This window comes from Chenopodium quinoa, unplaced genomic scaffold (assembly GCF_001683475.1).
Source record: "Chenopodium quinoa cultivar QQ74 unplaced genomic scaffold, ASM168347v1, whole genome shotgun sequence".
Classification (NCBI taxonomy): domain Eukaryota; kingdom Viridiplantae; phylum Streptophyta; class Magnoliopsida; order Caryophyllales; family Amaranthaceae; genus Chenopodium; species Chenopodium quinoa.
Genome location: NW_018744662.1, coordinates 4,243,153 through 4,265,570, shown reverse-complemented (window position 1 = coordinate 4,265,570; position 22,418 = coordinate 4,243,153). Strand labels below are relative to the sequence as shown.

At 36.3% G+C, this 22,418-nt stretch overlaps 4 protein-coding genes across 6 annotated transcripts; all 4 read right to left on the bottom strand.

The window, feature by feature from the left end:
• Window positions 1-4,298: 4,298 nt before the first annotated feature.
• On the bottom strand, window positions 4,299-7,578 carry LOC110702146 (pyruvate kinase, cytosolic isozyme). The gene is made up of 4 exons (XM_021879822.1): window positions 7,380-7,578; window positions 6,939-7,198; window positions 5,659-6,120; window positions 4,299-5,433 (listed from the first exon to the last, which is right to left on the bottom strand). Exons 2-4 carry the CDS (start codon window positions 7,194-7,196, stop codon window positions 4,621-4,623), a joined length of 1,533 nt encoding a protein of 510 aa, XP_021735514.1. The 5' UTR covers window positions 7,197-7,198; window positions 7,380-7,578; the 3' UTR covers window positions 4,299-4,620.
• A 1,201-nt stretch (window positions 7,579-8,779) lies between these two features.
• On the bottom strand, window positions 8,780-15,537 carry LOC110702145 (transcription elongation factor SPT4 homolog 2-like). Its single transcript, XM_021879821.1, has 5 exons — window positions 15,346-15,537; window positions 15,116-15,207; window positions 14,799-14,854; window positions 10,308-10,369; window positions 8,780-9,110 (listed from the first exon to the last, which is right to left on the bottom strand). The coding sequence occupies exons 1-5, from the start codon at window positions 15,433-15,435 to the stop codon at window positions 9,057-9,059; spliced, it is 354 nt and encodes a 117-aa protein (XP_021735513.1). The 5' UTR covers window positions 15,436-15,537; the 3' UTR covers window positions 8,780-9,056.
• A 1,713-nt stretch (window positions 15,538-17,250) lies between these two features.
• Window positions 17,251-22,400, bottom strand: LOC110702144 (WD repeat-containing protein 26-like). 3 transcript variants are annotated; one of them, XR_002507453.1, is made up of 5 exons: window positions 22,109-22,400; window positions 20,924-21,708; window positions 19,785-19,886; window positions 18,583-18,947; window positions 17,251-17,650 (listed from the first exon to the last, which is right to left on the bottom strand). XR_002507453.1 is itself a non-coding variant. In XM_021879820.1 (4 exons), the coding sequence occupies exons 2-3, from the start codon at window positions 21,575-21,577 to the stop codon at window positions 19,788-19,790; spliced, it is 753 nt and encodes a 250-aa protein (XP_021735512.1). In that variant the 5' UTR covers window positions 21,578-21,708; window positions 22,109-22,400; the 3' UTR covers window positions 17,251-17,650; window positions 19,785-19,787. The 3 variants fall into 3 exon arrangements, 1 of the variants encoding a protein (XP_021735512.1); XR_002507452.1 differs by having other exon boundaries at window positions 18,583-19,212; window positions 22,109-22,399; XM_021879820.1 differs by lacking the exon at window positions 18,583-18,947.
• LOC110701869 (uncharacterized WD repeat-containing protein C343.04c-like) lies at window positions 17,252-19,631 on the bottom strand. Its single transcript, XM_021879478.1, has 4 exons — window positions 19,557-19,631; window positions 18,583-19,212; window positions 17,579-17,650; window positions 17,252-17,368 (listed from the first exon to the last, which is right to left on the bottom strand). The coding sequence occupies exons 1-4, from the start codon at window positions 19,629-19,631 to the stop codon at window positions 17,252-17,254; spliced, it is 894 nt and encodes a 297-aa protein (XP_021735170.1).
• Window positions 22,401-22,418: the final 18 nt, after the last annotated feature.

Genomic DNA, 22,418 nt, shown 5'->3' with positions numbered 1-22,418 from the left:
GCAAACTTCAGAAATTCATTTATGGATTGAAGTAAGCATCAGGGTGTTCGAACATTCGTTTTGATTAGGCAATCAAACAGTTTGATTTCCTTAGTAGAACGAAAAAGGGAATCTTGTAGAGACAAGAAGTTTAGTGGGAGCAATTGGTCTTCTTAGTGTAGTATGTAATTGACATACAGTTCATATGAAATGATAAATCAATGCTTGAATAAGCCAAGCAGTGGTTAGAAAGATTGTTTCTATATGAGAGACTTAAGAGATGTTGAGTACATATTGGGAATTAAGAACCATGAAGTGAATCTTGAAGAATTATTGGAATGAATCGAGAGACTTATGTTGATAAGGATATTGACAAGTTCATGAAGCAAGATTCTAAGAGAGGATGTCTTCCCATGTTTCATGGTATTACACTCAGTAAAACTCAGTGCCTTCAAAAGCTAATAGAGTTGAGTTGTATGGATAGTGTACCTTATGCTTCTGCAAAAGGTTCATTATATGTGCCATGAAATGTACAAAGCAAGATGTTGCATATGACTTGTGCATGTGTAGCAGTTTTTCAAGAAAATTCAGAATAAGCATATGGAGAGTTACTAAGAACAGATCCTTGAGTACTTGAGAAGCACTAAAAGGAATTCTTCTAGCTATTGCGTTAAATGGAAATTTAAGCAAGTTGTCAAAAGGTTACACAAATGCAAGTTTTCCAACACAGGCAAGATGATTCTAGATGGTGATCTAAATACATATTTGTGTCTGGATGGAGAAGGACAGTGAGCTTGAAGAGTTCAAAGTAGAGCACTGTTGCATACTCAATGTCAGAATATGTGTATTAAACTATAGTAAGATAGTTAGAGAGGAAGTTCGGATTAAAATTTCATGTGACTAAGAGGTCACCCTTGCCCAAGAACAAAGGAGCCAGGGTCACATCACAAATCCAAACTTATAGATATGAGATATCACCTCAATTATGAGATCATTGACTAGCGGAAGGTCAAGTTCTGCAAAGTTTTATTATGAGTGAGAAATCACTAAACCCCTTCCATGGACTTAGGTATGAGAGTCAAATTAAATTCTTAGGATTGAAGCAAGTTATGTAATTTAAGTTGTATATGTTTTGAGAAAACATATTACATGAGAAATGCATCAATGTGCAGAATTATGTTTAAAATAGAAATTATTATTTCTCTTATTTAAGTATGGTTTTGGAAATTAAATAAAATGTCCAAAATAATTATGAATTGATGGGCTCATCAGGTTGATGACCTGGTGAATTGAAACCCCACAGGTGTACAAAATTCATATATTATTTAAGTTCCTAGTTCGAGATCATTAAAGTGGACATAAATGATTTCAATAAATGAACTAGCATGTAAGATTGATTGGATAGCGCAGTTTCATGGGCCATAGGGTCATAGTGATGCTCGGTCAATCACTTGGATATGCATGAATGATGCATGATCGAACTAATGATCTACTTTGAATTTCAAGTATAGAGCTTCCGTATATATTAGTGGATTCCTTTGACATGAGTGGAACATTGATTTCATTCAATGGATGTTGTGACTGTGGTACACTCAAACGTCTAGCCGTAATTGGAGATTATGAAGGGTGTTTCCTGATTATTTCAGAAGTTGAGTGGGAGGCATGTTGCTAAAAGATTGGATAGAGTCTACCTATTAAATTAAGAAATGTGTCATGGCCGCTTAAAGAGGGAGAATTCAGAAAATACGTGGCCGCGTTCAAATGCATTACACAGTAATCATTTGGTTTTGTAATTCTAACTCAGATTTCAAGAAACGATTTGTAGATTAATATGATCTCGACATGTGATGCAATCATATTATCAAATCGACACATAGACTTAAGGAATTTGAATATTGCACCCTTGTCTCAGACAAGTGGGAGATTAAAGGAGTTATGTCTTCGTCGTGTGCAATTACTAGATATAGAAATGGATCAAATTATGGAGATAATTAAGTTCGTACATTTGGGTCGTCGTTTTGCCATAGCTAGAGGTACTGACGATCTTTGAACTAGTAAAATATCCCAAAGCCCAATTGGACGGATCCTATAAGGTCACACAAAGGGGCTAGATCGAGCATTAGAGGACGAGGCCCATCATGGGCCTCATCACTCTAGGTGGCCGGCCATATGGAGGGTTAGAAGTGGTTTTGGGCTTCGTGCCCTAGTCTAAATATAATGAGATTATAAATAGACTAGGTGCCTAGGTTTGCAAGTAAGCAATTAACTAATCATTGTGATCAAACCTTAATTAGAAAACACGAAACCCAGCCCTCTCAAAGTCCTCTCTCTCACGGCTCTCTCCTCCTCCTCGGCGCACGGTGGTGTCACGTGGTGGTGGTGGTTCGTGCGGTGGTCGGTTGTCCATAAAGGTGGTGATCGCTGTTTTCCTCAATCACTCGACCAATCTTGGTGGATGGCTCGTTCGAATCTCGTGGACTAAGTAGAGGAGCAACACTTGGGGCTCTATTCTCTCCCTGATTTGCCTGTCGAATAGCTTCGTGGAATTCACGCGTCAAAGATATGATTATGTGTCTTGTGTGTTATGCATGCGTTTCTGGATTAGGTGCTTAATTGAATATGATTCATGTTATTTCCGCTGCGTAGTACCTATAAACTCCTACAATTGCACCCAAAGTGATTCCAACTATTCCATCTGAACAACAACAATAAGAAATTGGTTGTAAGTCTAGACATATTTGACCCATGATAATAGCAATTACACCTTTGGATAAATACGATCTATGCCTTGTTAATTCATTGTCTAGCCTATCCAAGCACTGAAGAAGTTATGAGATATATATGATTCGGAAAAGGCAATAATATTAACAGTGAGGTAGGTTGTGTCATGTATTACATGATGGAATCATCGGCTAGCACAGTGGCTAAGTCTGTTCCTGCAGCCACTATTATTGGCCCCCTGATGAGCTCTGCTACTACAAACTATGGAGTACTAGTCTACTATTACAACAACTAGTTGAGCAGGGTATGAGAATAGGGAAGGGACAAAAAGGAAGTGAGAGCTTACCCCATGAGAGGAGTGAGAGCAAGGCCATTAGAGAGCAAAAATCTCTGGTATGAACTGTGAATGACAACATTATGCAACTTTGTTCTGCTATTCATTGAAGGGATTTAATTATGGGTAGAATATTTATAGATCATATATAAGTCATCATTTGGAATGCTGTCTTGTTTGGCTCTCAAAATTCCCTACTTGCCCTTGGTCACTCACTTATATCACCAGTTACCATTATATTATAATTCATCATTTGGAATGCTGTCTTGTCTGGTTTGAGTAATTAAGCTTCTTCTAGAAAATGTAATATAGATTTATTTATTTCACAAATAATTAGAATAAACTTTAAAGTTACATAATGAGATGAGATTTTATTTTATACTTTTTATACTACTTATATAATATGTGTACATTTATATATATTATCATCTCATGCACATATACGTAATCAGTTAGCGTGAAAAAGGTAAGTCTGAAGCAATTTCGTCACGGATATTTTGTTTTTATTATCGCCCAGAACGTTCTGTTCAACCGAATTCATATGTGAAAAGCCAAGGTGTTAAGCTACGAGTAGAATATTACAGAGTAGAACTTAATATAATCCAAGGAAATATATATATATATATATATATATATATATATATATATATATATATATATATATATATATGTATGTATTTTAAGACATCCAAGGAAATAAATAGAAATTTCATTTTACACTAAAAATAATACAGCACAGGCATGCCACTGTCCTGCAGCCAGGATTCACATGCTGCTGCTGCTGCTGCCGCCGCCTCCTCCTCATTACAGTTACCTTCCTGATACCATAACATCCATACGGTTGTTGCCAATCAAGTTTGAAATCACTATAATCAAAACCACTCAACAGCCTGAATTCGGCCTTTACTTTTAAAAAAGAAGCCTACTTTTTTATGGGCAGAAAAGAAAAACCCCTCACTGCCCTACCAATGAATGAGAGTGACGGTACCAATGAAAAGAGCTTGGCATAATTTGGACTAACCATTTGTATTTCTTTCACTTTGGCATGATACTACTAGCCCGACCTGTCTCTTATTAGAAAAAGAAAGCAATAACACACGACTTCCACTCCAAATTTATCTACATGGTCCCCTTAATGATACACTTCCCAATTCTCCTTCATCCCTATCCTATCCTCACCACAACAAAAGTTAAACAAATTACCATTAGTCTGCTGCGTTTATTTAATCTAACAGATGTGACAACTCTATATAATGCACAAGTATACAATGAAACACAACGACTTTATAGCTTAACCCTGGGAACTTGAAAAGAGATTTAGAGAAGAAAACATTATGGCAGGAGGTCTGCAGGAAGAAATCTGAGAACAAAACACAGTTTGCCTGAAATATCTGTCCTTGGTTTATTTCTAGCTTAAAAATTGCAAAACACTGATCCATAAGATCATAATTATAAAAACTAATTGCTCCAAAAATAATTCGGCCAAGATATTACAAAGCATAAAAGCATTATCAAAATAAGGCAACTCGCCACCATTGCTCCCATTCTTCCTATAGACCCGAATCAGAGACTAATGTCTCACCCAATCACTTCACAATGCAAATCTTGATAACAGAAGCAGCTCCAATACGATGAAGTGCTACAATAGCATCACCGGGAAGACACAAGCCCCTTTCTGTTGCTTTCTTCAGAGCAGCCTCCAGAATCACCTCTGTAGACTCTGAATCAGTAGCCTTGGCAGACCCCTCAGCTAATAGAGGGATTAAACCTCTGTATACAAGACTATGCCTTGCTGGGGTCTCATCACTACAAGTCCAGTCGAAAGAATCAGTTGTCAAAACTGGGACAACTACTGAGAGGATTGGTACAGCTGGCCTATACTTGGCAACCAATTTGGCCGTTGTACCACCACGTGTCATGACAACAATGAGCTTTGCCTGGGCTTTATTAGCAGTTCGGACAGCTGAAGATGCAAGACTCTCCAAGGGGCTCATTGGTAGAGGAGTAGCCCTAATCATCTCTTTGAAGATAGCTGCATAATCAAGGGAAGATTCTGCCTCGATACATATACGGGCCATGATCTTGACAGCAAGCTCCGGGTAAGCCCCAGCTGCACTTTCACCGCTAAGCATAACACAGTCAGTTCCATCAAGGACGGCATTAGCAACATCGGTGGCTTCAGCACGGGTTGGCCTTGGAGATTTAATCATGGATTCAAGCATCTGTGTTGCAGTAACTACTGGCTTGCCAGCAAGATTACACTTGTAAATCATCATCTTCTGTGCCAGGAAAATTTTCTCAACTGGAATCTCCATTCCAAGATCACCACGTGCAACCATAAATGAATCAGTCTCCCTTAAAATCTCATCAAAATTGATCACTCCCTCCTGGTTCTCAACCTGAATAAATTCAACAAACATCAAATGGATTCAATCAGACAAAAAGGTCAAGTGGATGCTGGTATGCTACAAAAAAAAAAAAAAACATTAACATAACTCAAATGCCACTACAGCAAAAATAACAGGTCAAAAATCTAGGTAATGAGAGACCTCACACCCAATACTACTAAGTCAAAACCTGGAAGGGAAAAAAAAGAAAGATAAAAGAATTAATGTTTCACTCACTTTTGACATCAACTGTATATGTTTGGCATGGGGGCCAAGGACCTTCCGCACATGAACAAGATCAGATCCCTTCCGGACAAATGACAGAGCAATCATATCAATGTTGTTGGGTACACCCCACTCCAATATGTCTTCTGTATCCTTCTCTGTCAGAGTAGGCAGATCAACTACAACTCCAGGAAGATTTACATTTTTCCTCTCACCCAGTACGGCAGTGTTCTCACATCTACACCTCACAGTTCCACCAGCTGGATCACAGGACAGAACAGTGAGAGTAATAGTACCATCAGCACATAAGATGATGTTTCCTGGTTTAAGATCCACAGCCAGCTTTTTATAGCTCATACAAATCATCTCTGTGTCACCCTTAATGGTGTAATCAGTGGAAACAGTGATTTCCTGTCCCTCTGTCAGTTGGATGGGCTTCCCATCCTTGAGAAACCCAGTACGTATTTCAGGTCCCTGCAATATCAGACACTCTAGGAGATTATTTCAAGTAAGAATGTAAATGTAATGATAAATACAAATTTAAAATAGATAATCATTAATCAAAGGATCCAGCAAGCCAATCAGGTTATGTAATAGTCAAAGAGATTCATGTAAAAAGAAAGTACCCAGGGATCACAAAATAAAATACAGTTACTCTGTAAGAGCATAGAAAACATGAAAGCAGTCACATTACAATTAACCATCACATCAAGGCTTCTGACTCAACCCTGGTTCAGGAAGTACACACAAGGTCTAAGGAGCCCACCCAGGTTACAATTTTGTTGGGATGAATGAGACAAACTCCTGGATATAAGTCATTTTCCCAAACATGGCAATGATCCCATATGGGGGGGTCTCAAGGTTTGAGCTTAATATCCCTCCATACTATGCAAATTGAGAACAAGGCAGAAGTTAAACAAGCATAAAGGCTTCTTGGTACAAATTTTCCTAACCAAATCCTTAGGTCAAGCAGCAGCAGACAAACCAAACCAAGACAGTTGAGCAAATATGAGGCCTAGAAAGACAAATCAGTTTTGAAATGATGTGAAAGACAAAGTTGATAAAATCTAAATGCTCGAGGATATAATTTGCAGTACAGTTAAATCTTACCTAAATAAAGGCTATAAACGAATAAAGCAATATTGATTGGAAATAAAAAAAATGAAAGATTTATCATCAAATAAAATCCATCCTCCCCTAGGTATTGTTAGCACGATATTGATGAAACATATGATTGCATTAACATCGGGTTGGATGAAAACAAGTAATTGAATGAGAGAGAAAGGGGAGACCTTGGTATCAAGCATAAGAGCACATAAGATCTGAGTGTTTTGCATAGCAATTTTGAGATTTTCAAGAGTCTCCTGATGGTACTCATGAGTTCCATGGGAGAAGTTGAATCGGGCAACATTCATACCCGCTCTCAGAAGCTTCTCCAGCATCGGCACAGACCGTGAAGCCGGCCCTAGCGTACACACGATCTTCGTCTTTGGTACTCTTCCATCCTCGGGAATCTCCTTCAATATTCCTTCGATATCGATGTTCGCCATTTCTAACAACACAATCAAATTGCTTATATTATCAATCAATCAATCAATCAATCAACCAATCAATCACAAAAGAGCACAGATCGGACTAAAATTGAACAAAATTTCAGATGTAAAGTTTATATAAAAATTGAATCTAATAGCCAATATATAGATTATAGAGAGAGAAAGAGAAAATCGACTCACCTAAAAGTAAGAATTGAAAAACCCTAGAAAAGACGCAGATGGGATTTGGGAACAAGTCAGTGGGCTTGAACGAGAAAGACGACTCGGCTTTTTTGAGAGGAAACACAAGGAACAACGGACAGCAGTGGTTTTCACTTTCCCTTCAAAGATATTTTATTATTTATTTCCCTACCTTCTTTTGTTTTTTTGACAACATTTCCCTACCTTCTTTCCCCTCTCACAAGTCTACAATTTTTTTACTCAATCTACTATCTCTTTTTATGTCATGTTTCCTAGTAATTTTATTTAGAAATTCTACCTTTTTAATTTATCAAGTTATTAACTTTTTGTTGAATTAAATTTTTATATACTACACTTTGTATTCATCTCAAACCCTATAATTCCACTCTTTAGGAGGCATCCGTGTCAGATAAACTACCCGCCTCACAATGTCCTAATCCAAAGTCTTTTTAAAGGTATACGCATGAGTTCAAATGTTTGAATTGCCTACAAGTCTGTTCTTTCTAGGACGGGAAGAAATTCCTTCTTATAAGCCTTCACCTATTGTCTAGAGGTGTATGGACTATGGAGAATATATACCAATATACTCAAAATTATGTGGGTATTAAGGGTCTTTTCTCTTCAGACTAATTTCAAACCAGTTCAATTCTAATATCCTCCTCTCATAAAATATTCAGTTAAGAGAAGTGTGATCAAACACAATCACTTGAAAGTATAGAAAAGATTTGACCTTGTTATCTCAAGATTTATGTATCTCTAACCAACTATATCAAGTGTTGCTCGATTAATCGTGTGATTGATTGAAGTACAAAAGAGAAAAAACAAGTGGCTTATGAGTTTGTTGGCCTTGTGTCTCACGTGCACCACTTCTCCAACCATAGACCATGAGAGCATCTATATTTTGGCATATGCCTTATGTCCTTATCTTGGAAAAAATATATACATAATAATAATATTATTGCATAATTAATAATGGCTCTTCAGTCTTCACCTTCTAATCAAACTTTACAAATATCTCTTATAGTCTGTAACAATTTAAGTCTTTAACATCCTAATTGGGCTGAGATGCTGAAAGTAGCCATCAACTGAAAGATCAAATGCACCAGAATTTTCATTAATATATCTGCTTTGATCTTTCTCCCCCATAATCCATACTAGTACTAGTTATTTTTTTTACTTGTTGTAAAGGTAAGGAGAAGACGTCTTATTGGATCAGAGCCTCTCAGTGGTGGGGGGGGGGGGGGGGGGGCTTAAGGAATTCCCACCCTCCAAGTGGCCTCTAGTGGAGATTGATTCACAGACAATCCTTTCCACTAGACCACTACTACTCTTCTTTCCATGTATAATTGTCACAATGAGGCGGAAGGTGGCTATTCGATTATGACAAACAAATAGCAGGCTTGATTAATCCCATATTCGCATACCATATTGACTTGAACCTATAAACAATAGTACTAGTTTTTCAAAGCCACAAATTTATAAATTTCAACACATTTACCTACGGCATCGAACCTTCCACATTCAAACAAGTACAATTAAAAAGTAGACATTTTAATTAGAAAGTTATGACACTAATCTTCCCAAACATTAGTTAAGTGACTGAGTTTGTAGCTTAGCGTTAGCTTGTGTACAACAGTCATTGCACTATCATCATTGCCATATCCACAAACCTATAACCTAAGACTTTTGCTTCGGAGGCACATATTGAACACGTTCATCCTCACAGATAGCCTGCAAAAGAGATGAGAAATCTATCAATTCCTTAATATGGTCTTTGAACAAGTTACAGTGAAGAGACAGGGAAAACGGAAGGACTGTAGGAGTCAAGAATACATATTAAGACAGACTTATTGTTGCAATTGATTCAACATGTATAGTTTTTGCTCGTTCACATCAAAATTCTATGTACACAAAAATAGCTAAATGCACACATCATACAGGTAGGGACAAAAGGCACCCCTGATGTGAGTAAACAAACATGCTCTCCCTATCTTTGACTTTGAGAAAATTTCATGTCGAAATCTTTCACAATAAAAAAAACATGACTAGAACCCACAAGCTCCTTTAATAATACTTCCTCCGTTCTTTTATTATTGCACCATAAGGGTTTGACACAAATTTTTTGGTAGTGGAAAAAGGATAAGAGAGAAAGGTAGAAATACCAAGTTGCCCATGTGATTGTATGCACAAAATAAAAGTAAGGGTTGAAAAGAAAGGGTATATTAGGTATTTTTAGTGTGAACACATAAATTTCTTTTCCTAAAATGGATATGGTGCAATAAATGTGAAACTTCCTTAAAAGGTAAGTGGTGCAATATTAAAAAAACGGAGGAAGTATATAGATTCATTTCAGGAAATGAAATGAGGTCATTTCACCTTTTAGGATGCTTGCTTAACAGCTAAAATGGTCAGTGTAAATTTTAGTTCACACTCATGCATCTCATTCCAGAAAGCATGGTTTCTGAAATAGCATATAGTCAAAGCTATTTGTCAAATATAAAATCATATTTCAGAGGATAGAGACATAAAATCATACAATAACATACGGAATTACGGAGTAATAAAAAGGAAGTCAAACAGTAACCAAAGTGGACAGTTGATAGCATTGAACTAAAAGGGTGACATCAGAACCACCAAAAAGGAGAGCTATAAGGTTGCACAAGAGGGTCAGAGGTATGGTATAACATGGAAACCAGAAAGAGGGTGAAAGCCAACTTTTTTATGATTTTTCTGAAAGGGAACAAAGAATTGTGTCCTCCTCAATTCATGTTTTACAATAAAGAACCTTAAAAGACCAAAGCTTAAATACTGCACCAAAAAATCCAATAATTATCACACACACAAACATTGACAATTTCTCAACATAGTTTCAACATAAGTGTTCCAGGTAGAAGATAATAGTTGCCAGATGTAAACATCAATATGCACCTGAAATTCCTCAGGAAGTGCCTCTGATACAGCAAGGGTGTAGCATCCAGGAACAAATCTTCCTGATAAACAGGAAAAACATCGTCATATTATGCTCCACATCTTTCAAAATGATTTGATAGGAAAAATTGGAGGACATGAGAATGAGGGATTCATATCCCTTGTTTGGATGTGACACTTCATTTTCCTTTCCCTCAATTTCTTCCAGCATTGAAACAATATTTCCTTTTTTTTTTCTCCCTGGGGGGGGGGGGGGGGGGAGGGGACAAATGAAAGAATTTCAACACAATTAAAAACACATATAGACATCATGCAGAATATTTCTATTAAATTGTCAAATATTAGGGGGAGTAAATTGCTTATCTGTAATAAAAATATCTTTAGAAACTATCCAATCACTAAATAACATTGACAAGTAACTCAGCTCAGGGATCTGCAAGGGATTGTCCCAGCCTCCCAGGCCTGCAGTGTACATCACGCATGCACGAAAGAGGCCCAATCCAGCAGCAAAGAAGGCCAATCGAATAGCAATAGGAGGCTGAGCTGTTATTCTGAGTTGGAAAATCTGTTACAAGAGTTTGTTAGGAGAAGGGTAATTAAGTAATCTGACTAGAGTTAGTTATTTTTGTTAGCTGAGCTGGAGTGAGGGAATATTGTAATAAATTGAGTAAGGGGTTGGGAAGGGAATTCATTCAGAAAAGTTGTTACCAGAAACTTGGAGAGAATTCCTTCCTCTCGGAAGAAGGAAGTTGTATTGGGAATACTTTGTTTTCAATACAATCTATCTTGGGCTAATTTCTTCTGTGCTAATTTGATTGTTTCTGTTTTTTATCCTAATTCCTAACAGGATACCACAGTAGATCGTATGACAGGTCATTAAAAAGACTTTTAAACCAACTCCAAGTTGCAGTTTTAAAAAAATCAAAAAAATCAAAAAAAAAAAAAAAAAAAACAAAAACAAAAACAAAATTGATGTAGTTATAATCAATCTTGTATGATTATCAATAAAACCACAGTGCAAGCTGTAATTTAACATAGACCTGCCATCATAAACTGCATAGTAGAAACACGTACTGTCGTTTAATGGGGATTAACAGACATGGTTGTGGCAGATGATTAACATTCTCAACAAAGGCATAAAAGAAAACAATAACATGGACTCAGGCTTCTACCATTATACCCATAGTGATTAGCCATTAAATATCAAACCATAACAAAAGAGAACCAAAACCCATAATAGAACATAATATCAAACAGTAGATCATGGATGAAATATTGTGGTTAGTGACATGACAAAATAAACAATATTACAGTTGACTGTTGACACAGAAAGTAAGCAAAAAGAGTAGTATGAGAGTATACAATATCAAACTTTGAGCTTTGAAGCTAATAAAGGTCATACAACTACTAGTGTTCATGTGTCAAAAAAAAAAAAACTACTAGTGTTCATAACTTCACACGGAATTTAGAAATCTACAAGACTAATTTTAAAATGAAGATGCATAGTTTAAGAACCTAGGAGCAAAGCCAGAACAGATTCAAACTTTGTAGGGGCATAATTTTGTGGCTAGGTGCTTAATCAAGGTGATTCGATTAAACCCTTCTTTTTGTAAAACACTAACCATCAGGGAGGACTGGAGAAACAATTTATGAAAGGTGAGATACTAAGAGAAAGCTAGAAAGGGGAAAGGGGCTACAACTTTGCACGTGTGTGTTGATATGGGTTAGATCTTCAGAGATTTAATTATTTTGATGAAATATTTGTGTTCCACACGTCTGTAGGAAGGTGAACCAATATCAATTGTCTAAAAAGGCCTCTAGGAAACCCAATTTAATGTACTTTGGAAAAGGCACACTAGAACAGTAAGCCAAACCCCATCAAATTGATATTCGAAAAGCAAAACAGCATGAAAAGAATCAATTTCAAAAAAAAAAAAACCTGCCCCAAATCATTCCCCCACTATAACAAAATGTTTTGAACCTCTAAAGTAGTTTTAAAAATCCTCAATAAGAGAGCGGAAGAGAGAGCAGACCCTTTTCTGTTTTTAAGATCAGAGAGAGAATGTGGTTGTGAAAGAGAGTGGAGCTAAGTGGGTTCAATAAATGGAATAAGAGAGGATAGAAAGAAAAAGGGTAGTGCAAAGAACATTAAGGAACAGCTCAAAATGAAAAGATGCAACCAATTAAGGAATGGAGGGAATAATTAATTTGAGATAGTAAGTTGGGTTTAGGGTATTCTAAATCAAGAAGCTAGTGGGTATCATTTTGCCTGTTTGGAGAAGACTTTAATCACCCTTGAAGCATTTGTTACTCCAGAAATACATTAGACTTTTTCCCTTCGATTTGTGCTTTCAGTAAAATATTGTTTTGAAAACAGCAAAAGGCTAGGTGGTAGCTGGTGCATAGCCATTTCTATGGTAATTGTGTGGAACATGTGTAAAATACCCCCTACCAAGGCTACCATCCTAACTATTTTTATAGTGTGGAACACATATTCAGATACAACAGATGTGAAGAAAGAAACCCAAGCAGACTGTTAGTCTGTTACACACACACACACACACAACCCAAAAAAAAAAAAAAGCACAAACCTGAGACTTTAAGGAGGTAATATAGCAAGTATGACACTTCTGAGTTTTAAAGAATTTAGACCCAATCAGCCAAATACATCCACTTTTGAAGTTATCTTCCTAATAGATAGATAACGGCATAAAGAAGTTTGAAACAAAGCTCATTCCAAATTATGTGAGACATAACAGAATATTCCTTCAATTTCACAAATGACAGCTATGTAGAGCCCACAAATCAAGCATAAATTCTTAGAGAGCTTAAAAGAAATACGAGTGGAAGTCCCATTTATTTCAACAACTAAAATTATCAAGAAAAAGGAAGGGATCGCTCTTAATGTAAAGGAAGTCCCAATTTATCTCCTTGATAAACAAAATATCAAATGGCAAAAATGTAAATAAATCTACAATTTTGTCTAGTAAATGACAGCTATGTAAGGCCCACAAATCAAGCATAAAAAAGAGCTTAAAAGAAATACGAGTGGAAGACCCATTAATTTCAACAACTAAAATTATCAAGAAAAAGGAGGGGATCGCTCTTAATGTAAAGGAAGTCCCAAACAAAATATCAAATGGCAAAAATGTAAATAAATCAACCATTTTGTCTAGTCAACATGACATTTTGGTAAATAAATCAAAAACGGTGGGCCCCAGATTTGACAAAAAAGTTGTTGATTTATTAACATTTTTGCCATTTTATCTAGTCATCATGGCATTTTGGTAAATAAATAAAAAACTGAGGGACCCATATATGACCAAAAGTAAAAATTCAATTTAGTTTGTTTAGAAATCAGTAAGTTCATAGAACAGCACAACAATGGATCAAATTAATTTATATCAGTTACAATCGGTTTTTTTTTTACTTCCTTCAGTTTGAATTAGATGCATCACTATACCCAAAAAGCTCTCACATTTTTAGTAAAGTGATGCATCTTTTTTGAAACATAGTAAACGTTAAAAATCAATTTTATAAAACATAAGGTGAAGAAAACAAGCCCTAAGCCTCTAGACGTTGAAGAAATGGTGCATTATAACAAGGATCCTATAGCACCATTTTTTGTTACAAGATTCATGTTCTTGGCTACCTCCACTCTATATTTTCAAGCAAGGACAAATAGTTATACTCATAAATGTAGAATTAAATTGGCTAAGCCAAAACCTAACGGACACGTGCACCATAAGGAATCACTATTTAAAAATCTCATTATGAACTAATTGTGTATATAAGCCTAGAACAAGCAGAAAGTCAATGCCACATCATGGATAAAAATCAATGTAAGATAGTGAATGAAAGAAATGAACAAATCACTTATATTAAAGAGGAAGCAAAGAAAACTCTGACGACAGAAAGGACAACTTAGAATAGTTAGGGCAGCTTCCTAAAGATTAAGAAGAAAACAAAAAGGAATTTATAGAACTGCTAGATCGAGACTGACCAAGCCCGGGAGATATAGTAGTAAAGAAGACAGACAATAAACATGCCCTTCTCACAACATATATATCACGTCCAATATACCACATGGGCTGTTTTGTTACACCATCACCTTTATGCCAATTCATTACCCAATAATGTGCACAGAGTGTGTTACCCACCTAAACCTCCATCCCTCCCAATTTGTTACTAGAACAACCAAAACACCCTTCAAAAATTGCTCCTAACATCATTAAAAATGCCCAATGAATCAATGATGGAAAATTTATCCACCCAATTTACTGCGTTTAATTATAATTCATGAGTTAACATACACAAATGAGCCACTGGTAGTCCAATGACTCCATACCAACCATAAATTATATATAAATGAAGAGTTGAAGACAATAGGTCAATAGGTATGATTTTGAAGAAAAAAATTTGTTTCAACATCAAAGAGGCAACAAGGAACCCAAAAAAAAAGGATGAGCACAAATGCAACAAGTGACATACCAATGCGTAGCCAGCGAGCAGCCCAGCTCCGACTTGGATCCATAACAGAAATTATCCTAGAAAAAAATATGATTCTGGAAAATCAGGAGTTGCACAAGGGAGTTTCTAACAAGCAGCACTACATGCACAAGTACACAACACAGCTCTAGTATGAATATGATATGCATTTCTCAATACGAACATGATAGAATCTTATCAAGTAGAACACTTTCAACTTTCAAGGGATGAATATAATTTACAAGTAAATAAATGATTAAAAACAAACTAAAACTTGAAACTGATACCCAGAAACCCTTAAAAAAAAAAAGGGAACATACCCAGTGAAATTAGGAGTAGTACACTCAACAACACGCTCATGATCTTTATCCAAGCCAAAGAAGGGACAATTTTCGCATCCTGATTCCCTAAACTGTAAAATCAAAAACGTGGGTGATAAACCCTAACAATTAAATAAAGCTAAACTGTAAAAACAAAAACATTGGTGATAAACCCTAACAATTCGAAAATACAAAGACATGGAAATAGAAAAGAAAGAAAAAGAGAGAACCTGATCATAGGTTTTGACAAGTCTGCAGCGAAGGCAAGCTCTAAGCTCATGTCCAAAGCTGGTGGGTATCTGTGCCACCACGCTTCCCATTCTCTCTCTCTTTCTCTCTGCGTTGCCGTTGCCTGCCAATGGAATGTTTATTTACCTCCCCAATTCACAACAATTCAATGGTTACGACTTTCGACGGAGTACTAGTGTCCAGTAGTATAGTATTTATTTTATTTTATTTTTTTGTTTGTAAGAAGAAAGACCCTACCGTGTCAAAACCTCTCATAGGTTCTCCGGCCCCAGGCAAGTAGGCAACTAGACAATTTGAAAGAGTAGGGGGAAGATAAAGGAAATTCCACCCCCCAAATTGTCTTTAGTGGGGATTGAACCCTCAACCTCATGGAGTCATGGTTGAAAAGTATTATTCTTTCTATTAGATCAAGTTTGGTTTGGTACTCCGTAGTATTGTATACTATATGACACCCGCCTCACAGACTCACAGTTTTAAAAGTTTTAGTACTATGAAATTCAGATCAATTCAGGTCTCGGATCATATTTAGGTTCGACTTTCCTATCCAAAACTAATGAAATATTAATTGTATTTTCATGTAGGCGGTCGAGTTTATGTTTATTTACCTCTCGTATCTACAAGAATGGAATATTATAAGTTACGAGTACTTCATATACTCCGTGGATTACAAAAAAAAAAAAAAAAAAAAAAAAAAAAAAAAAAAAAAAAAAAAAAAAAAAAAAAAAAAAACTTAAGAGTCTTTGCTAAATATACGTATAAAATTCAAGTTGTTTTGTTTAAAAAAAAAAAAGAAAAAAAAAAATCGAAAACTAGGTAGCTACTAAGAGTTATTCAAGTTGTTGGATCTCTCAGCATTGCACAGGATCAAAGCTAGTTAGCTACTCCCTCCGTTTTTAAATACTTGCTCCACTTTTTAAATATTTGCTTCATTTCCTTATTTGAAAAGCTTTTAGTTTTAATTCCTTTTATAGAACTTTTTATTTCCTTTTTTTTTATCGTACACAAACTCACATCGTAGGTCTAATTTTATTTAGCAGGAGTGCTTTCACTCAATACAACTCCAATTAGTAGCAATTCCATAAATACAGCTCCTCTTTTATACGAGTACTATGGAGAGTTGGAGACCATACATAGTTATAAATCTCACTTCCTCTTTTTTTTTAATACAAATATACTATATATGGTCTCCATTTTCACTTTTCCTTAATTTGATGCGTAGCAACAATAATTGAGTCACACCCAACAATTAAAACAATGATAATATAATAATCATCTATATACTTCAATCAATAACAACTTTAAGGGGTTGTTTTGTTGGGGTTAATCATCACAGGAAAGAGAATGAACAAGCCTCATTCCCTTTGTTGTCGTTTGTTTGTCACTTTTTGTCATTCCCTTTATCCATTTATATTTTTGAGTTCACCCAAATTTATTCTACATTGATTCTCCACACCCCCTAACCTTTTCCATTACCTTTCCTTAGCCACCACTACACCACCACCCTCTTACCTACCCACACTATCGGAAAACCCAACCACCGCACCGCCACTCTTCCCCCACCCTTCGCTGCACCTCCTCCGCCTCTCGCTGCCGCTCCCCTCCCCCTGCAAAGCTCCCCCTCCCCCGAAAAACTTGCTGATAATCTCCTTGTTGAAATAACCCACTTTATTTAAGTTTGATTCAACTTGAGCTTTTTGGTAAAATCCACTACTCCATATGTCGAAAGCTGAAACTCGTAGATTCATAGTAAACACTTTGACTCTCTCCTTACAAAGCATATTAGGATTTCTACAAGATTTGGATACTAATTTTAGTTGCTCTGAATTTAAGATTAATCTTAGTTAGTCAAAAGTCAAAACTATCAAATAAAGGCATAGAAAGTGGTGTCTAGAAAATTAGAGGATCAACATGTGCAATGGTAGAAGTAAGATGTAGATAATTCCACAATTTACACTTTACAGTAATGATGGCAGACAGAGGCGTAGCTGCAAGGCTTTCTTGATGCTACCAGTGCCAAAAGCAGAATATGTACACAAAAGAAAATAGGCATGTGATGTTATGTATGAGAGAGAGATGTATTGCTATCCTCCTTGCTTCCCTATCTTTTTCCATCTACAAGTTTGAAATTTTGAATTACTAACAACCCCATATTATAACATTCCTGTCATCGCTTGCTGATGCCATCATATGAAGGTTACACGGATTCCAACTCACACAATTGACAGCTCCTGAATGTCCAGGCAACGTCAAGAGGAGCTCTCCGGTGCTTCGGTGCCATATGTATACCTACATTTACAAAACACCCTGTCATCAATCCAAAACTTCTGCTCATATATACAACAGAATGTTTGCCAGGCACAAATTTTGCTTTGTGACTATCATAGGTACAAATCCAAACTTCGAAGTTCTTAAAGTATCCTATGGCGGGAGGATGCAAGCCATGCAACAGTCATGGGTAATGGTGTAAAGCCAAACTCAGACAAATGGTACGGGGTACCCAGTAATCGAGTATACTAAAGTTAAAAGGCTTTTTTTCTGATCTCTAAGCCAAACAATACAAGCATAGGAGAAGAAGGTAATTGCTGCTAACTCAAACTACTGGGTACCAAAAACTTTCTTTGCCGTCTTTACAGTATTCTTAAATGTGTCAGATTCCCAGCAAGTAACTGAATAACATTCCTATATTTCTCTTGCCACATAGTAATTTTAAGAATAACACCCCAAATAATGCTTAGATATTTTCATATTTTAGAATCAGAGATGAGAAGCAAAAAGTAACTAAAAAACCAGTCTACTCAAGTCTACTTTCAAACTTAGAAGGTTGGAAGTTAATGGAACAACAGTAAATCACCATCAAGCGCCTCAAGTTGAGAGTTATGACAATCTTCTTCATAGCCTCTAGATGGCACAAAAGGAGAATAGAGTGGAATTTACTGTTTTCACCAACTATTAACTGATGATTCAGCACCTATGGAATAAGGATAATACTCCAGCAGAACCGATCAAATATGCAAAAGAAGAATTAGATCCCTGTGAGACTGAGTATACACCACATCTGGAACATTTTCAGCCCATTTTTTTGGGGATGGGGTCTAAGGTGATCCACTGGATTTTCTAGAGACAGTCTATCTAAGGCTACCTGTCTACAAAACATAAACAGAAAGAAAAAGAAGCCAATCAGATGAGAGGGAAATTATATGTTCACATACAATTATTACCTGTGAATCCTCACTACCGCTGGCAATAAAGCCTTGCTCAATGCCCCCAAAGCAGGAACGAACGACAAAACGGGAACGTTTGTGTCCTTTGTTCGTACAGATAACTTTGAAATCACCCTCTAGGCTCCAGAGATGTATCTCTTCGTTAGCAAGGTTTACAAGCAAGAACTTGCTGTCCTTAGATAAAGAGAATGATGTTATAGCTTGGTCTTCTTCAATCAATCTCTCAAACTTCGCTTGTCTGTCAAGAAACACTATAGCACTATCCTGGCAAAGGCTTAATAGACTCTTTCCATCATTGGTTATAGCCATTTCCGATGTCTGTAGTGTCCTATGACCTCTCCAACATTCCTCTTCTCTTCCATCTAGATACCATATGCAGATACTTTTATCAGTGGCACCACAGAATACTCCTTTTCCGTCAGGAAACCAACCACATGAAACCAAAGCAGTGCCAAGGTTTTCATAAACATGGAGACATTTACCAGACTGGACATCCCAACGTCTAACAACTTCTTCCAGTCCACATGTAAGAAGTTGGCTGTCATCGGGACTCCAAGAAACAGTACAGACAAGTTTGTTATGACCAGCTAGCAAATGCTTTAGACACACCCGGCCACTCTTAAGAGTCTGCGGACAAAGTATTGTGCCACAGAACTTTAGAAACAAAAAAAGGGAATATAAATAGTAAATAGATTACATCGTTCTCACAAAAAAGTAAAATGTTATTCTCTTTGTTTAACAAACACTATTTTACTCATTTGTCACCCCCTCCCGAAAAAAGCCACATATGTAGTTTCTGAATGGTCAAAGATGTGAGTGACTGACTATGGAACCAAGCTATTCAAACCCTGTAGAATAAAACTAAACTTCTTAATTTCCTCACTTTTTCTAAATGGTACTTATTTTACTTTCCTCACGTATTCTAGATGGTACTCACTCAACAGGGGCTTTTAACTCCAGATTTCTTCAACCAACATGATTCTATATCCCTTTGAATCCACAAGGGAGATAGACCCAGAGTACAAAACTTCAGCAATCCTTGGCATATAACAATGCTAAATAAAGGAATAAACAATTGAGCATTATCATACAAAACTGGTAGAACATTAATTGACCTGCCTTTTAATCAAGTATTTTTACAAAATGCACATCTTCATAAGTTACATGCAAACCAAAAGAATAAAATGAAAAATATGTACCTCTCAAATATATACCATCCGATCTGTAGCTGCTGATGCTAGGTACTTCCCATTGTGTGAAAACTGCACATACCAAACTTCACCGCCGTGTGCTTGAAGTACCTGATCCATCAGATCAAACAGCACATGTGAAAGGCAGTATATGGCGAGCTAATAAAGCATATATGCAAAGTCGCAACCTAACATTCTTGGTTCGTGTAACCGAGCCCAATTTTTGGGCTTAAGGCTTTGAGATATTTCTAACTAAAACATCTTCCACAAGCAAATTGGGGTGTAACAATAATGGAAAAAAAAAAAAAACATGCCTGAGATAAACATTTTGAAAAGGCTTAGTCTTCTTACTTTGACTGCAAAATCTCTCTACAATCACTCCCTATACGATAATGCAATGCTAAATGTCAAATATGGCTTCTAGATTAACACCTAAATCCTAATTGAATAAGCAGATCAATCATTATGTGTTAGCTAAGTAAAGACAAGAAAACTAGTGTAGTTTAAGAAAACCCCATTCACCCATCTTACAGTTGGTCCATCTTCGATCTGTATAATGTGTTATACAGGAATGTTTAACAATGTAACTGAACTATGAGCCATCATACCAAAATAGACAAAATAAGGATATTTTCCTTTGTTTATCTTGTTATACGAACCCACTAGTGGAAGTTATTTTCCACAATGCTTTAGGATCCAGCATCACTAATTTCGTGGTCAAGTCTTTTTGTATAGTTCCTTGCATTAGTCTAGTTTTGTATGATAATCCATAGCTTAGACCAATTTGTTAAACATCAAAGTATTAATTTTATTGCAACCACAAAAAATATTAATCTAACTCAGGAACTGGGGGCTGATTCCTTCTAATAGTATAGATATGTCCAGAAATTCATTGCTTGGAAATTTATTTTGGTTAAAAAAAAAAATCACCATATATCATGATGTTATGGGAAGTGACAATGAGATTTAATGTAAAGTTACATAATGTGCAATATACTTCGTATACATGATTTGAAACAAATAATTCATCAACTTGATGGTCATGTCAATTCTATTGTTCCTAATAGCTGCTATCACAACTAACTTTACCACAATACCCTTGTACGGCAACTCAAAAACAAAACAATCCAGTACATACCGATTCTGACCTGTATATTTTCAGAAGGAATCTGGTGGCTCTCACATCGATGGTCAATATACAAGGATAATCCACTATCAAGTATGTTGTGGAACACACAAGATTCTCGTTGCCTGTCAAGAGCCTGCTCCACAAGTTGTTCTAATCTTCTTTCAGGTACAATCACTTCAGCAGGAAGCAACTTCTGCAAATTCTCCAAAATTTCTTGCCGCGAACTGACAAAAATAGTTTCAGTGCTGGGAATTATGATTTGTGAATGAGAGACAAGGCAGGCAGCAAGCTGATGAACCCTGTTCGTGTTTATACAAAGAGGTGAAATCTCATTCCTAAGCGTCAACAGCGCATCTTTAGTATTTCCACTTTGTAGGTGTTCCAGATATTTTTGCTCCAAAATAACGAATGTTGCACATTTCTTGGTCTCAGGAGAGAGACCAAACTCACGCAAAATGGTAATACTGTCATCCCATTTCCCTTCCAACACAAGCTGCATAAATGAAGTTACACTAGATGGATGCAACTTTATTTGGGATTCTTCTTCTAAAAGAGCTCCAGCCTTACCATAACCGAGAGAATACAAGGCACTGGTGATGATTTTAACGAATTCATCTCTTCTTATAAGCCCTCTAGATCCTACCATTTCATCAATGATAAAAGTCCTAGCCATTGTATTCCCCAAAGCAACAGATACCGGGTTGATGTAACAAGAAACTATTCGATTCCTTAGTACGTTTCAAAGGTGGCTCAATGTCGTCTATACCTCCCATATAATGCAATATTCAGTCCATAAGCATTGTCCTAACACGTAAAGAACCATTTATTAACAAATTGCAAACAATCAAATATTACTCAATCCAAAAATCAATTCAAGGAAGCCATTCATTTTATATTTACAGAATCACAAAACACAAAAGATAGACTCATTTCATTTCAGCCCACATAGTATATTCGTAGCAATTGAAATTCCCATCCATTTTCAATGAAATCAATCTTGATAGCAAGAACAACTAAAACGAAATTATATACAATGCCCAGAAACAATAACAAAGATAGTTGCATAATTTACATGATCAGTAGCAAAAATAATATCAACTACTAAGAAATTCAGAATGCACAACAAAATATCAGCTAAAACAAGGAAAATTACACAAGAAACAGTGAATGAATGAGATGAAAACAACATGAAGAAAAAACTGACCTGAATTGATGAAGCAAAGATGAGAGACACTAAAATGGAGGAATATTGAGAAAGAAATGGAGAAAAAAAAGATGGAAGTGTGGGGATTGGGAAGAAGGGAGGAGAGAGGAAGAGATGAAAAGAAGACCCAGAAGAGAAGAATGCGTATGGAGATTCAATTTGACGCCACACTGCAGACTCAAGTACTGTATATATTAAAGATCAATGCCTTTGCCCGTTTCGACTTGCTTCTCTCGGTAGATACCTCCAATTATTCACCACAATTGAATTCACCATATATTCTTAATCATTAGCCTTTAACTAACCTAAT

What these genes read in the sequence shown, in the direction of transcription:
- LOC110702146 (XM_021879822.1), bottom strand. Translation starts at nt 7,196, where the DNA reads ATGGCGAACATCGATATCGAAGGAATATTGAAGGAGATTCCCGAGGAT. An exon ending in CTCTTATGCTTGATACCAAG is followed by an intron (nt 6,121 to 6,938) that starts GTCTCCCCTTTC and finishes CTGATATTGCAG; the next exon opens with GGACCTGAAATACGTACTGG. An exon ending in ATATACAGTTGATGTCAAAA is followed by an intron (nt 5,434 to 5,658) that starts GTGAGTGAAACA and finishes GAATTTATTCAG; the next exon opens with GTTGAGAACCAGGAGGGAGT.
- LOC110702145 (XM_021879821.1), bottom strand. Translation starts at nt 15,435, where the DNA reads ATGGGAAGCGTGGTGGCACAGATACCCACCAGCTTTGGACATGAGCTT. An exon ending in TTGTCAAAACCTATGATCAG is followed by an intron (nt 15,208 to 15,345) that starts GTTCTCTCTTTT and finishes TTGATTTTACAG; the next exon opens with TTTAGGGAATCAGGATGCGA. An exon ending in CACTTCCTGAGGAATTTCAG is followed by an intron (nt 9,111 to 10,307) that starts GTGCATATTGAT and finishes TCTCTTTTGCAG; the next exon opens with GCTATCTGTGAGGATGAACG.
- LOC110701869 (XM_021879478.1), bottom strand. Translation starts at nt 19,631, where the DNA reads ATGCCAAGGATTGCTGAAGTTTTGTACTCTGGGTCTATCTCCCTTGTG. An exon ending in AGGGATATAGAATCATGTTG is followed by an intron (nt 19,213 to 19,556) that starts GTTGAAGAAATC and finishes CTTTGTCCGCAG; the next exon opens with ACTCTTAAGAGTGGCCGGGT. An exon ending in GCGGTAGTGAGGATTCACAG is followed by an intron (nt 17,651 to 18,582) that starts GTAATAATTGTA and finishes TTGTAAATGTAG; the next exon opens with GTATACATATGGCACCGAAG.
- LOC110702144 (XM_021879820.1), bottom strand. Translation starts at nt 21,577, where the DNA reads ATGGCTAGGACTTTTATCATTGATGAAATGGTAGGATCTAGAGGGCTT. An exon ending in TTCCTTCTGAAAATATACAG is followed by an intron (nt 19,887 to 20,923) that starts GTCAGAATCGGT and finishes CTGATGGATCAG; the next exon opens with GTACTTCAAGCACACGGCGG.